This window comes from Callospermophilus lateralis, chromosome 16, assembly GCF_048772815.1.
Source record: "Callospermophilus lateralis isolate mCalLat2 chromosome 16, mCalLat2.hap1, whole genome shotgun sequence".
Taxonomy (NCBI): Eukaryota; Metazoa; Chordata; class Mammalia; order Rodentia; family Sciuridae; genus Callospermophilus; species Callospermophilus lateralis.
In genome coordinates this window covers 72,626,285-72,640,538 of record NC_135320.1, presented here as the reverse complement: position 1 = coordinate 72,640,538, position 14,254 = coordinate 72,626,285, and the positions used below count along the sequence as shown (strand labels likewise).

At 40.0% G+C, this 14,254-nt stretch overlaps 1 protein-coding gene across 3 annotated transcripts in view; it reads right to left on the bottom strand.

Moving 5' to 3' along the window:
* Deptor (DEP domain containing MTOR interacting protein) overlaps positions 1 to 14,254 on the bottom strand; it is a 140,534-nt gene that overhangs the window by 45,028 nt on the left and 81,252 nt on the right. For all 3 annotated transcript variants that reach the window (XM_076835418.2, XM_076835417.2, XM_076835416.2), the window contains exon 5: positions 2,045 to 2,230. In XM_076835418.2, the coding sequence (XP_076691533.1) occupies positions 2,045 to 2,230 (186 nt within the window). The remainder of the gene's footprint in view (positions 1 to 2,044; positions 2,231 to 14,254) is intronic.

Here is a 14,254-nt window from a genome sequence, read left to right as displayed (position 1 = left end):
TGCGTGCGGCCCGGGTTCAATCCTCAGCACCACTTACAAAACAAAGATGTTGTGTCTGTCGATAACTAAAAAATAAATATTAAAAAATTCTCTCTCTCTCTCTCTCTCTCTCTCTCTCTCAAAACAAAAACTAGAGAGAGCACATATTCATACTTTCAAAGTGTTACTTGAGGCAGTGTCTTCAATTTTCTGATTTGGTTCTTCCTGCCGTGGAACAGGCTGGCTCTCAAGCAGGGGAAGGGCCACAAATGAAAGAAAGAGGCTATGGAGAGCACTCTGCCCACTGCCTGGCACAAGAAGCAAAAAATAAATCTAGCTTTTTGGGGGACTATGATGACTACAGCCTCCTTCTCAACAGCTTCATGTGTTTGAGTCTGCTGAGGCCTCTTGAGGAACAGGTAAACCTTTGTACCAGTGCAAAAGTGAACTTAACTCTGCATTTGCATTAGACTACAACCTTCAGAAGACACACAACTTTAGGTGTCCTTTGAGTCGGTCCAGGCTGACCTTGGAGCACAGGCTTAGGCTGCTGATCTTTGGCTAGCTTTTATTTTCCCTTTGCAGCTCTTGCTTCATTCTTTCCTCTAGCCCAGCAATGTCTGACGAACCAGGTATGCCTGGGGCTTAGGTCAGGGCCAGGAGAAAGTAAACATAGGAGCCAAGAGAACTCCATCCGCCACTTCAAACCCTGGGTAAGCCACTCAATTCCTCTCTGCCTGTACAATAAAGATATGAAAAATCCTCTTAGGTTTGTGGTAACAATTAAATGAGAAAATTCACCCGACCTATCTTGTTTCAGTACCTGGGACTTAGAAACATCTCTGCACACACTTGTAAGTGTTCTCAGTCAAATCCTACCCAGAACCAAGACAGGACACTTCCACTAGTGCTGGGGGAGGCCCAGTACTTCCAGACCTTCAGCCAACAAGTTCCTTGAGTGAAAGCCAAGTTTTCCGAGAAGTTGCAAACACCCCTTTAAGCATCTCACCCTCTTAAACAAAATGACACTTTCTTCAAGTTCACCTTTTCTAAGTTATCTTTGTGGATATCAATCACACCACTGGTGACATACAATTAGTAACTGTAAACCCGAGACAGCTTGATTCTACACATTACCACAGGTTGTGTGCTTTATGAGCTCCTGCTGCTGCTTTTCCTAGTTTTCTTTGTGTCACTTCTTGATGTTGGGTTGACAATCAGTTGCCTTTTAATTGTTTTTTGTATACACACATATATAACTCCTTTATTTGTCCTTAAAATAGCCTTTTAAAGTCAAGGTTTAGAAAACCTAGTCATTCCTGGGTATGGTGGTGCACACCTGAAACCCCAGCAGCTCGGAAAGCTGAGGCAAGAAGATTGCAAATTCAAAGCCAGTCTCAGCAACTTAGTGAGGCCCTGAGCAACTTAGCAAAACCCTGTCTTAAAATAAAAATAAAAGAGGCTGGGGATGTGGCTCTGTGGTCAAGTGCCCTGGCAAACCCAAGTACCAAAAGAAAGGAAGGAAGGAAGGAAGAAAGAAGGAGGATCATTGATGACATATAATTGTGAGCCAGGTGTGGTGGCACACACCTATAATCCCAGTGACTTGGGAAGTTGAGGCAGGAGGATTACAAGTTTGAGGTCAGCCTTGGCAACTTAGAGAGGCTCTAAGCAACTTAGGGAGACCCTGTCTCAAAATTAAAAACACAAAGGGTTAGGGATGGGGCTCAATGGCAAAGTGCCCTGAGTTCAATTCCTAGTATAAAAAAAATAAAAAGATAAAAAAGGAGGAAGAAGAGAGTTGTTTGTAAATGAAAAGTAAATAAGGCATGAATGAGCTCGAGTGATCTTCTCTAATTCAAGTACATAATTTCATAAGACAGACTTCACGGTATTTAAGCCTGAGAACAACTTGTTTTTTGCTTTTTGTTTTGTTTATCTGCATACTTCTTGGTTATTCTTAAATAAAAATCTGCTGGAGAAACAGTTTCACAAAGAAGAATTATAATTCTACCATTTTTCATAAGGCAAATACAGGTTCACATACATCATGGGGCCGGCGTACCTGACATGAAGCTGGTAGATTTCCGATTGTCATGGCTCTGCTTCCTCAGGCAGAAGGGGCTGTCATGAGCCTCCTGGGAGGAGGGGGACTTTTCATTGAGAAGCTCCATCAGTCTTCTCCTCCGACGGAAGTTCATTCTGAACTGGTAGAGAAGATTGCTGTCCACAAACGGGTGCTTGTTGGACACTGGGGAGAAGAAAGAGTCGGTGAGGATGCCTGGCATCCTGGGGCCACCCAGCACTGCAGCCAGAGGCCAGAAGATGCCGACAACAGAGGCAGAAGCCTCTAGAAAGAGGTTAGTTCTATAGCTACCACATGGGCTTGTGGTCTCTACACAATTTGCAGTCCCAATTGCTTCCATGTGTCATGCACTTTAAAAATTTGCTGAGCAGTTCCTCAGGGAAACCTTCCCTGACCTCACCCCCAACTTGAGCTATTCTCTTCAAGGTGGTCTGCTGGCCCCTGTGTCCCCTTCATCACCACACTTACTGCCCTACACTGTCATTGTCCACTTTCTCCCTGTTTCTCCCCCTAAACACTAGGCTATTTGGGGCAGTGATCGTAGCTTCATTTGCTAACCTTGGTGAAGTTTAGTCATGACAGTGACAACAGCTGTTCACTTACTACAGGCCATTTTACTAAGCACTTTATGAGACAATTTCATTCTCACAGAGACAATTTCATTCTCTTTTGTTTCATTTGCAATGCTGGGAGTTGAACCCAGGGCCTGGTGCATGCTAGGCAAGTGCTCTACCACTGACCCAGACCCCAGCCTCATGATCACTTTGCAAGGTAAATGTGACTGCTCCTTTTTTTTTTTTTTTTCTTCCTTCCCTTCATTTCATTGTGGAAAAAATGAGACTCAAATTGGTTTAGTAACTTGCCCAAGGCCACACTGCTACAACTTCTGAGCCCAAATCAACATGGGCCACACGTTGACAGAATTGTACAAGTCACAGGCCACAGACCGTTAGAAAAGACTAAAGTGATGGTAAAATGCCACCTTCTCCAACATTCACTCTTCAGGCTCATCATGGAGTGTGTTGTCACATACACACCTAGTGACTGGACATCTCTCTGTGACTGTGACACTCACCATACTGTTGTGTTACAAGGGTTTTCTGGAGATGGGCAGAGGGAGAGCATACCTCTTTCCCCAACTAAGTCACTCTGCCTGAGAGCCCAGACTGGCTTAGCCACTCTATCATCCTCAAATCCTAGACTATCATATATGCTTAGCTCAGGGAAGGTACTGGATAAATGGCTGAAAGAGATTTGAGCACGATGGGTAAGAAGGATGAGCACCACGCACATAACAGAGCTGACTCTGAACCCTTTCGCAGCCGTCTGTGCAGGAGTTCCACCCAAACCAATCTGTGTGCTCCTGTAGTTCCTGAAGGGCTTGCTGGGCCCTGGGAAGAAAGGACAGGAAGGACAGGAATTTGGTTTTTCCTAGTTTGAAGGCTTTTCCTTTGTTCAAAATTATACCAGGATTACATTTTTATTGTCCAGCATCTATCCATATACTTAGCTAACAGTTATGGAATTAGGTAGACTATACGTCAGGTACTTTTCACACCTAGTGTTTTACAAAATGAGGGAGAAAAGATAAAATTTTAAAAAATACTCATTAATGGCAACTTTTTTTAAATTGTGAGATTCAAAATTCCATAAACCACTAGGAAAATAATCAAGTGTAACCTAGTACAATTCACATTAACCATTTAATCAATAATGCTAACTTCTTCACGCCCTCCTTTGGTGTTTCATGAACATTATTACATCCTCTCTAGGTCAACACCAAAAGTGCAATCTAGGGTTGTAACTGTAATTGTTACCCACATTTGTTAATGTATATTTATGCTGGTTAAACATTAATCTTGGAGATTAAATGTGAATGATGGAATGGAAATTGAAACGGAAGAATAATTTATTAGCACCTTTAAAGCCGATGCCAGTTCGTAAAATGCCTTGGGCTTACAAGGCACTTGATCAGAGTCTCAGAATTCGAAATCCCTGTAATGAGAATATTCCAGCCAACTTTTAACCTAATGATTCATATGGGTGATTCACAGTCTTTAAATGATGATAAACTATTCACTTTCGTCAAATGAATAATATTGGCCTTAAAGAAAGATACACTTAATTCAGTGGTAATTCTACATGTTCTCAGTAAATAATCTATTGTTAGAGTCACAAGATGCTCTCCTAATGCTATCTGGACCAAGAAATAAACCAATTATACTTTGATGTGATCTCTATAATTACTGCTTCCCTTGTTCACAGTCAGATTTTAACAAAAATTTCCGTCACAACACTGAGTAATACTATAATAAAAGTTTAGAGATAAGTTATTTATTTTTGGCCATATTTTCTGAATTTATTGATTTAAAAAACCCTCAAGCTGACTTTAGCAATGACATCTTAAATTATGACCTGCAAATACACAGATCTATATATATACTTATTAATACCTACTGTTTTCTCTTGGCACAGTGTATTACATAAAAGTGTAGGCTCTGGTATAAATAAATCCTAAAAAATAGTCTGAATACAAACAAATTCCATAACACATGAAAATATATTAAAGGTATTTTTTAACTGCAGTGGAAATTCGCCTGCTAATCTAATCATGTGTCTCCTCCAGCTTTAATTACCAATCTAGTGTTTAATTCCCAGTCTCCATCCTCCACCTCCTCAGCTCTACACCATCTGCAGCCAAATGGAAAACATACTGTCTAAGATAAAGAGACAGGGTTAAATTTAAATAATCTTTAATCATCACATATTGCCAAACAGATTGTAAGAACCCAACAAATTGCACTTTAATTATTTTACAACCACTGTTGTTGTTTTTACTGTTATCATTTGCTGATGATACACTGCCATTTGGCTTATGAAAATTCAATTTTAGAAGCCATTACACTGAATGCCCCACTTCAGTTTCCAAAGACTGACTTGAGTTTTAATGCCTCAGGAGCAGCCACTGTCCCTCTGTGAAACAAAGGTCACCATGTGTTCATCCACCCAGCTGTGCGCCTTGGCACATGAGTCAAGTTCTCCTCTTAGTAGAGGAGGGACAGGTGCACAAATCGCCTGCATTATTGTCAATACTTAATTTTGCCTTGAAGGTATTCTTTATCCTTTCTCTCTCATTAAAAGTTTAACGTGAGTTTCATGCACTTGCTTTGTGTGAGTAACTGGAAGATGGAACATGTGATTGTAGCTTCAAAAGTTGAAGGAGTGCAGGTTGGCAGCTGTATCATAGCCTCAATAAATCACACCAATTCACTGACTCCACAAACCAGTGCTAAGTGCTGCTAGAGTCACACATGGTCCCAGCTGTCTATCTCAGCACTGTGATCAAGAGCGATCTGCCACTGGAAAGCTCATTAACACCAAAGTCTGCCAAAAGAGACACTATTTCATATCAAAACAAAACAATTAAACAAGGCCTTTACTGAAAACTCCCTTATGTTAAATAAAGTCTTACAAAATAATACCTCTCCATGAAAAATTCAGGTTTTATAGTCAGACAGTCTCGGTTTCAATCCCAGTTTGCTGAGTAGCTGAGTGAGTGATTTGGGCAACTTATTAAACATTTCAAATCTCCACTGTTTTCTGCACAGTTTCTATAGGAAGAAGAAATGGGGTAACTCATGCAAGAGATATGGCATAGCAACTAATATATGGTATTTTCTTTCTCTATATGGTGTTTTCCTTCTCTTTCTTTTCTTGTTTTCTTTTGGTGGTGCTGAGCATCACACCCAGGCCCTTGTGCATGCTGGGGAAGTGCTCTGCCACTGAGTTCCATTCCCAGCCCAACTTACAGGGTTTCACATGTTCTTTGTCTTAAAGACTTTCAGCCTTAGATCATTACCTTCCTTTACAGAACCCATTTCCTTTCTTCTCTGCCCTTCTTTCAGAGTACATTTTGCCCTTCTCTCATGTGCAATTCTGTCACCTATGATGCATGAAAAATATGATCTCTTAACTGGACATCCAGAGCAAGTTTAGCAAGAATCCCACTGAAGATATTTAAAGTTCTGAAGTCAAAGGAAATCAAGAAATAAAGGAGTATGTTAAGACACAGTAAGCTTAACAATATTAAGACAAACATTTCTTTTATAATTATAATTTATATAAGCAGAGATCCAAGAAATAACAATGGGTAAATGTAATCGTTTATATTCCAAATAGAGAAAGTTAATTCTGTCTACATTTCAATGTGATATTCTTCATGTTCAATACAAAAATTATTTGCTATACAAGCTACTTAACCTTTTAAAATAAACAGAAAAATAATGCATGATCTAAACAAAAAGAGGGAAGGAAAAAAAATCAAGCAGAACAGTTCACAGGTGACTCTAAATCTTATAGGTGCTCCCGGTGTCCATTTCTCAGATTATGGAAGATCTTAATATTATAGTAAATGTTGCAACATATACGGTTTGATAAGTTTTATTCTTTCCTTTTAAACACTATTCATCTCTAAACAGGAGACAATGAGAAGAAACACATGTTCGAAGCCCACAGTTGTGATCTTATCAACAGCTATAATTAAAAACAAATTTTGTATGGGGCTGGGCTTGTGGCTCAGTGGTACAGCACTTGCCTAGCACGTGTGAGGCACTGGGTTCAATTCTCAGCACCACATATAAATAAGTGAATAAAATAAAGGTCCATCGACAACTTTTTTTTAAAAAAAAAAAAAGGAAAAAAAACTAATTTTGTTACTTGATTTATAATTTCTGGGACATCCTTTGCTTTGGTGGAATTCTCTAGGGGTTTGGCTTGGGGTATGAAATAGGGAAGGCAGACATAGCCAGAAAGCCGGGGCCATGTAAACACAGAGAATTTTACTGCTTAGGATGTGTGGGGCTCTGGAAGCACTGAGCTCAGGTTTGTTTAAAGAGAAACAGATCCCTGCTGACTGGATGTTTTGACTTACAAAAAGCATGAGGGAGATGTCATTTGGCCTACCAAAATAATGATGATACAATACAGATGTTTTCTTTTCTCATATATGATAAGCTATCCATCAGGGTGACCCTAGCAGACATAAAGAAATTTTGAAAAGCTGAGGATGTAAGAGGGGGGAAATCAGCTTCCATTCCATTCACATGTAGTCTAAGGACAAAGATAAAAACTCACCTTGAGCTCTACAAGTTCAGCTGAGTATAAAAGACATTTTAGGCTACTTATCTTGTTGAAAGGAGGAAGGTCATATACTTTTACCCTTCGTGAAATGCTTACTGTAAAGTGACCTAACCCAACAGGCTTGATGAAATCAGTGAACTAGCCCAGCAGTCTCACAACCACACAGCAAGTGTAGACCTCAGCTGCAACCTCAGCATCAAAAAGCCATAAAAGACAATATTGGATTTGGGATCACGTAGGCAACTTAGTGGAGTAAGAGGGGGCCTCAACAGCAAAGGCAATAAGAGAGAACAGCAAGGACAGAACTAAAGGAGCTATGACTACAACTACAAACCAGTGTCAAAGTTAAAAAGGGAATCGAGGTAGGCTTACAGACAGAAGCTCATGAGCTGCCACTGCCAACATCACTATCACCCTACATTCCTCCACAGCCAGGGTGGCCACGGCCCATCACCTCACTAAACTGTACGAGGCTGGTGGTGGAGTTGTGTTGGTGAAGCATCATTCTGTATGGTCAGTGATAACCACTTGCTCCCTTTTCTTCTGCTTTTACATCTCCTGTTGACCTCTTTATCTTGATTTTTGTTTTTTATTATTTATTTATTTGTTTTTGAGATGGGGTCTTGCAATGTTGCCCAGGTTGGACTCAAACTTATGGGCCCAAGCAATCCTCCCACCTCAGTCTCTTAGGTACCTAGGACTACAGCTGTGTGACACTGCACCTGGCTTCTACTGAGTTCTAAAAGATCCACCAAGTACTACAGACATTGCCTGAGAGTACAGACAAACTTCCAAGGATAAGCAGGTAGCAGGTCTTTTCTTCATTCTCGGTGTTTCTAGAAGGCAAATGGATTCTGCATAGAAGAAACCCATACCCTCTCTGCCAACAAGATGTAAGCGCTAAGCTGCTTCACATGTCCAGGCTGGATCTGCAGTGGTTTGTCTCCCTACCCCTAATACACCAAAGGCCTACAGAACCCAGGTAATTGATGTAATTTAATACTATATATTTAAAACAAAAATTGCCAAACTTGAAAAAAATATTAATATTGTGGTTTTAACCATGTGTTTGGAAGAAAACATGAATTAAGAATGAATTAGAAAGCTATTTTTTTCAGGAAAATCTGAGCTGAATCACAGGCCAAAATTAGCCACCTCATATCATCCTGAGAGGAGGCAGTAATTGAAGGAGCCCTGTCATCGGAAGCAGCAAAATTCTTGGTTCAAGAAGATAAAGCAATTGTTTTTGAGTGCCTACTTCAACAAGGACCATGTTAGGTATTTGGGGTATAAAGCTTCTCAAGAGGCATTAGCAGCAGTGAGTCAGAGGCTAAAATAATTACTTCCTTAGAACTGACAACATTAAGAAGAGGATGTAAAAGCAGGAAATTGGTTTTTAGGGCATAAAGTTCTCCTAGCTAATATTAAAATGAAACACTTCATACACCAAATTATATCCTACTTAAAATTTATTTAATTGATTGTAGGGAAGAGGGAAGATGGGAAAGAGAAAAGGAAAAAGGATTCAAAGTCACCTTAACAAAGGTAACAGAAGAAACCAAACATGACATTCTGATTATACAGGTTTCTGCTACTTCTGTGTCTTCCTGGCAGAAACGTAAAGGTATTAAACAGACAGAAGGTCAAACTATGCTTCATTCTTCTCTATGCATCAGCAAGTGGTAGCTGTGTGTATTTCAAATATTGACAACATTCTTTATGAGTGATAACATGCAGAGCATAGGTTAGATTTTTCAGAGACTATATCATGCAGTAAAGGTAAAAATATCCTAAAAAAAAGCAAAACAAAATCTATTTTGTCAAGCAAATGAATATCTCAGATACATGACTCAATGAAAAAAAATCTGCAAATCTATTTTAAATCTTTTGAAATTGTTGGCATAAATCCAAACACCTATTCAAAGCACTTCAGTGTAAGAGGTATTCAGACAATGTGTAAGAGGTATTGTTTAAGTCCAGAAGTGAATGAGGTCATCAAACTTTATATTAAAGTTTGCCCCCAAGGAATTTGATGAGGAAGACTGAGAATGAAAACAATGATAATAATGATTAGCCAACCCAGTAACACTCTGCCAGGCCATGTGCTAAAGCACAGGGGATGGTTCTATCATTTAGTTCTCATAGCATCACTATCAGAGTCATTATAACTATTCCCATTTTAAAGATGGGAGAAGTGGAGAATAGACATATAAACTTGCCAAAGGGTCCCCAGAGTTATTAACTAATGAGCCAAGCATATATTGTCTATGCTCTGCATGTTATCACTCATAAACACTGACGGACTCAAACCCCATACCCTCATTACCCCACGAGACTGTCTCCCACTCAAAGATGCCATGATGCTAAATCAGAAGGCAGGGGAGAAAGAAAACATGTGGAGACTAATAGCTCTCTGGAAGACAGAGTCTCAATGATACACCATTGAAAATGCTGTCCTAAGCTGGACACTCAATGGCATATGCCTGTGATCCCTGGGAGGCTGAGCCAGGAGGATAGCAAGTTTGAGACCAACCTGAGTAACTTAGACAGACCCTGTCTCAAAATAAAAAATAAAACGGGGTAAGAATGTAGCAAAGTGCTCTGGGCTTGATCTTCCATTTCCAATAGCAGAAAAAAAAAAAAAGTGTGTGTGTGTGTGTATGTGTGTGTGAATGCGCGCGTGCGCAGGGACACAAGCATACATATGACTATATTGCTGTGGACTGGGGAGGTAGGTCCGTGGTACAGCATTGTTTAGCATGCACAAGATTCCTTGGTCCCCAGCTCTGCCAGGAAAAAAATTAATAAATAAAGAGAAAGAGAGAGAGAATGTCGTTTCACTTACAGTAAAACTTCAAAGGACCCCACAAAGAAGAATAGAATTTGAGAAGGAATTATTTGAATTTTGGATCATATCTTGGATAAATCTTTTCTATGTAAAAACATGAGAACTAACAAGATCAGTCCCAGTCTAAATAATGGTAACCAACTAGTTTTGACTTGTGGAAATATTAAAAAATCAAAGGTAAGAACAAGTGGCACAAACCTGTAATCCCAGCATTTTGGGAAGTGAAGGCAGGAGGACCGCAAGTTTGAGGCCAGCCTCAGCAACTTAGCAAGACCCTATCTCAAAATTCAAAGTAAAGGGCTGGGGATGTGGCTCAAGCGGTAGCGTGCTTGCCTGGCGTGCGTGTGGCCCAGGTTCGATCCTCAGCACCACCTACAAACAAAGATGTTGTGTCCACCGAAAACTAAAAAATACACACACACACTTTTTTTTTTTTTCTGGTATTGGAAATGGAAGATCTCTCTCTCTCAAAAAAAAATTTTTCAAAATAAAAATGACTGGAGAGGCAGCTCTGTGATAAAGAGCCCCCCCCTCAATTAAAGATAAGAATAAAAAGAAAAATTTTAAATTAAACTTCAATAGAATAATAAACCTTAATAGACTCCAAGATACAAATGATAGCATAGAACTGAGTGTAAATTTAGTCTTGTAGCCATACACTGGCAGTTTTATAGGACATTGTTTTCAATTCTTTATGAGAACCTCAACAAACACAGGAATTGTTTATCGTAGAGATAGTGGCTTAGAACTTGGACGGTGAAGTAAGACACTGGAGGTCTATTTTTTTTTTATGGTATAGGGAACTGAACATAGGGCAATTAACCCCTGAGCTACATTCCCAGCAGCTCCTTTCATTTTTAATTTTGAGACAGGGTCTCTCACTAAATTGCTGAGGCTGGTCTTAAACTTGAAACCTACTAACCTCAGACTCAAGAGTCACTGCAATTATAGCCATGCACCATTGCTCCTGGCTATAGTTGTGTTTCTGTCTCTGCCATTCACATACTGTGTCTTCTTGGGGTAATTAATACTTTTGTGCTTTTCCATTTCCTCATCAATAAAATGGGTAAGAAAACTTGACTGTGGAATCATTGTGCTGAGGATTTAAACAGGTGCAGCACCTGCAGAACATTTGCTTTTGCTTCTGGGGCTGGTCCCCCACTTCTTTAGTTCCAAAGTGGTACTGCAAAATACAGCTCTCCATAGTCTCAACCACAGAGGAAGAAAGATTCCTGGGATAAAGGACTGAAAAATTAAACTTGCATTCAAGAGGATGCTACCCTGCCCTGTGCTGGTTTCCAAAAGGTCTGGAACTGGACTCCTTATGATGGTGGCCACTAGCCACATATGGTTGCTGAGCTTTCACCTTGAAATATGGTGAATCTGATGTTAAGTATAAAATAAGTACTGCATTTTCAAGATTATAGATGAAAAACATGTAACTCTCAAGATTAACATTTTATTTTAGTTCCATTTTGAGATGATAATATTTTAGAGATAGTGATTCAAAATGTATTACAAAGATGAATTTAACTTCTTCCTACATTTTTGCCATGGCTACTAGGAAATTTTAAAATTACACATGTGGACTGCATTTGTGGTTTGTGTCATATTTCCATTTGGTAGCACTGACGTGGAGGCTACTCTCCCATAAAGATGGACCAATCAACCAACAAATAACATCCATCCCTTTAAACAGGTGCAGCACCTGCAGAGAAGATAACCCTTGTCCTGAGCTTCTAAAGGCAAATAATTAAGAGCATTGGTGGTTTTCTCTCTCTTTCTCTTTCTCTCTCTCTCTCTCTCTCTCTCTCTCTCTCTCTCTCTCTCTCTCTCTCTCTCTCCCATCCCATTTCCCTCATTTTGTTGAGGAAGCACATTATGTACCCATTCAATAGGAATCTCCATGAGTTTATGATTTAAGCAACCTGGAGGACTAGAGAGAGAGGAGTGCGCCAGTGAGGCAAAATCAGCACTCACCCCTTCCCTGCGGGCATGGAGCCTTTAGCAACTTCCAATTTGACTGAAACCTGGGAAATAGCTGGGGACATGGTTGGAATAAAATTTAAAGAATACAGATTCTAGGGCTAGGAATGTAGCTCAATGGTGGAGCATGTGCCTCATATTTGTGAAGCCCTGGGTTCCATCCCTAGCTTACACACACACACACACACACACACACAAAATAAATATATAAATAAATATAAATAAATAAATAAATAAAACCCTCCAAAACCAAACAACCAAATCCTGATTTGCAGACCTTCCTCGATTAGAAGGAAAGGTGAGGGTGTGTGCCCTTTTTTAGGTCAAATGTCAACACTCAGGAGAAAGAAAGAGGGAAGCTTTTTAGAAAACAAAACAAAAACACTACACGAAATGTTAGGGTTAAAATTTTATGTTAATTTAAAATAGCATACAAATAATTTTTTAAATGGTACTGAAAATTAAATCAAAAATTATTATAAAGATTAAAAACACATATTTATCCAATTATAAGCAGGACCAATGTGTGGGTACGTGCATGCACAATGCCTTTGTAAATTTCAACCTAATCATTTCATAGTTGCACTCATCAGAGTTTACATACGGTCAGTTACTCCAAGAGATTCATACACTTGAACTTCCATTCCTAGCTGGAGTGGAACTATGCATCAGGCAAGGAGGGGGAAGGTAGGAGCAATTTTTCCAAAGAACCATAGGTCTAAACAGGAAATAGGTCTAGCCCAGCTGTAATGAGACGGAATTATCAGTTGAGAGAATGTGTAAAATGGCAAGACACTCAGAATCAGGCCACAAAAGGCTGGTGGTAGAGTTTCTAGAGGAAGAAGTGACAGCAGACTGACAAGGATGGCTGCAAGAATAAATATTACAAGTCTACTGCCAAAGAGAGCCTAAGTCCCCACTGGAATCCCTGACTAAGCCCTCAACCTCCTGGCTGGGTCAGGCTGACCCAAGGCACTCATCCCAGATTGGCACAAGATACAAAGACAGGAAAAAAGACCTGTGATGGAAAGTATGGGAATGCCGCAGTCTGGCTGGGCACAAAATCACGAGCCACTCACAGCTTTGTAGATTCAAACAGCAATTCTTTATTCCCGATCTCACACCGGCACTCCACAAAACGCGTTCTGGGGGAAAATCCCAAATACTCTCTGAATCCCACGAGAACTCAACGGGAACTCAAGGCGCCTGAGGCAGCAGGATACGCCCTATTCCCAGCAGGAATAACCTTAAACCTGGAACCTCCCTAAACCCAAGGAGAGCCCTAAACCCTGATCCGCCCTGGTCCTTGAGCAAGGTCACCTTACATGCAATGTCACTGCAAATGTCCAAGGCAAGTCCATTTTACCACGAGTCCTTCCTGTAAGCAACATGGGGTATGCTGGCAAGGAAATTGTCATACCTACTTGGCTAATGGCTCTCAGCATGGGAACAATTCACTGCTTAAAGGAAAGGATCCCAAGTTCTTGTCCCCCTGAGCCCTGCCTCTTTGGGGGCTGTGGTCAAGCTCAGTAAATGGAATTGAACATCACAGTGCTCCTCCACCAAGAGGAAAGGGGGCAATCTTATCAGAATCCATACTTTGAATTTTCCAGTCCACCAGAGAGATCCTAGTATGTTTTTCTAATAAACCTGAGAACTCAACTTATGTGTCCCACTAAAAATGACCACTTAAACCCATCTGAATACTTAAATTATCACATAAGGCCAAGCTAAGTACTTAATAGTAGACTATGTACTTCCCATATTACAGTTCTCCTTTGGTACCTATGGGGATCTATAGTACCAAAATCCATGCATGCTCAGGTTCCTCATATAAAATGGCATAGTCCTTGTATATAACCTACACACATCCTCTTGGGTACTTAAATCATTTCTAGGTTACTTATAATACCTAAAACACTGTAAATGCTTTGTAAATAGTTGTTAAAATATATTGTTTAGGGAATGATGACACACTGTATGTGTTCAATACTGATTCAATTTTTTCCCAAATATTTTCCATCCATAGTTGGTTGAATCTACCGGTGAGAAACCAAGAATACAGACAGCTGATTCTACTTGAACTGTAGAAAGATTGTGTGCTTGTGTTTTGTTTGTTTGTTTCTTGTTTTTTGTTTGTTTGTTTGTTTGCTGGTGCTAGGGATTACAACCCAGGGCCTTGTACATGCAAGGCAAGTACTCTACCAACTGAGCTA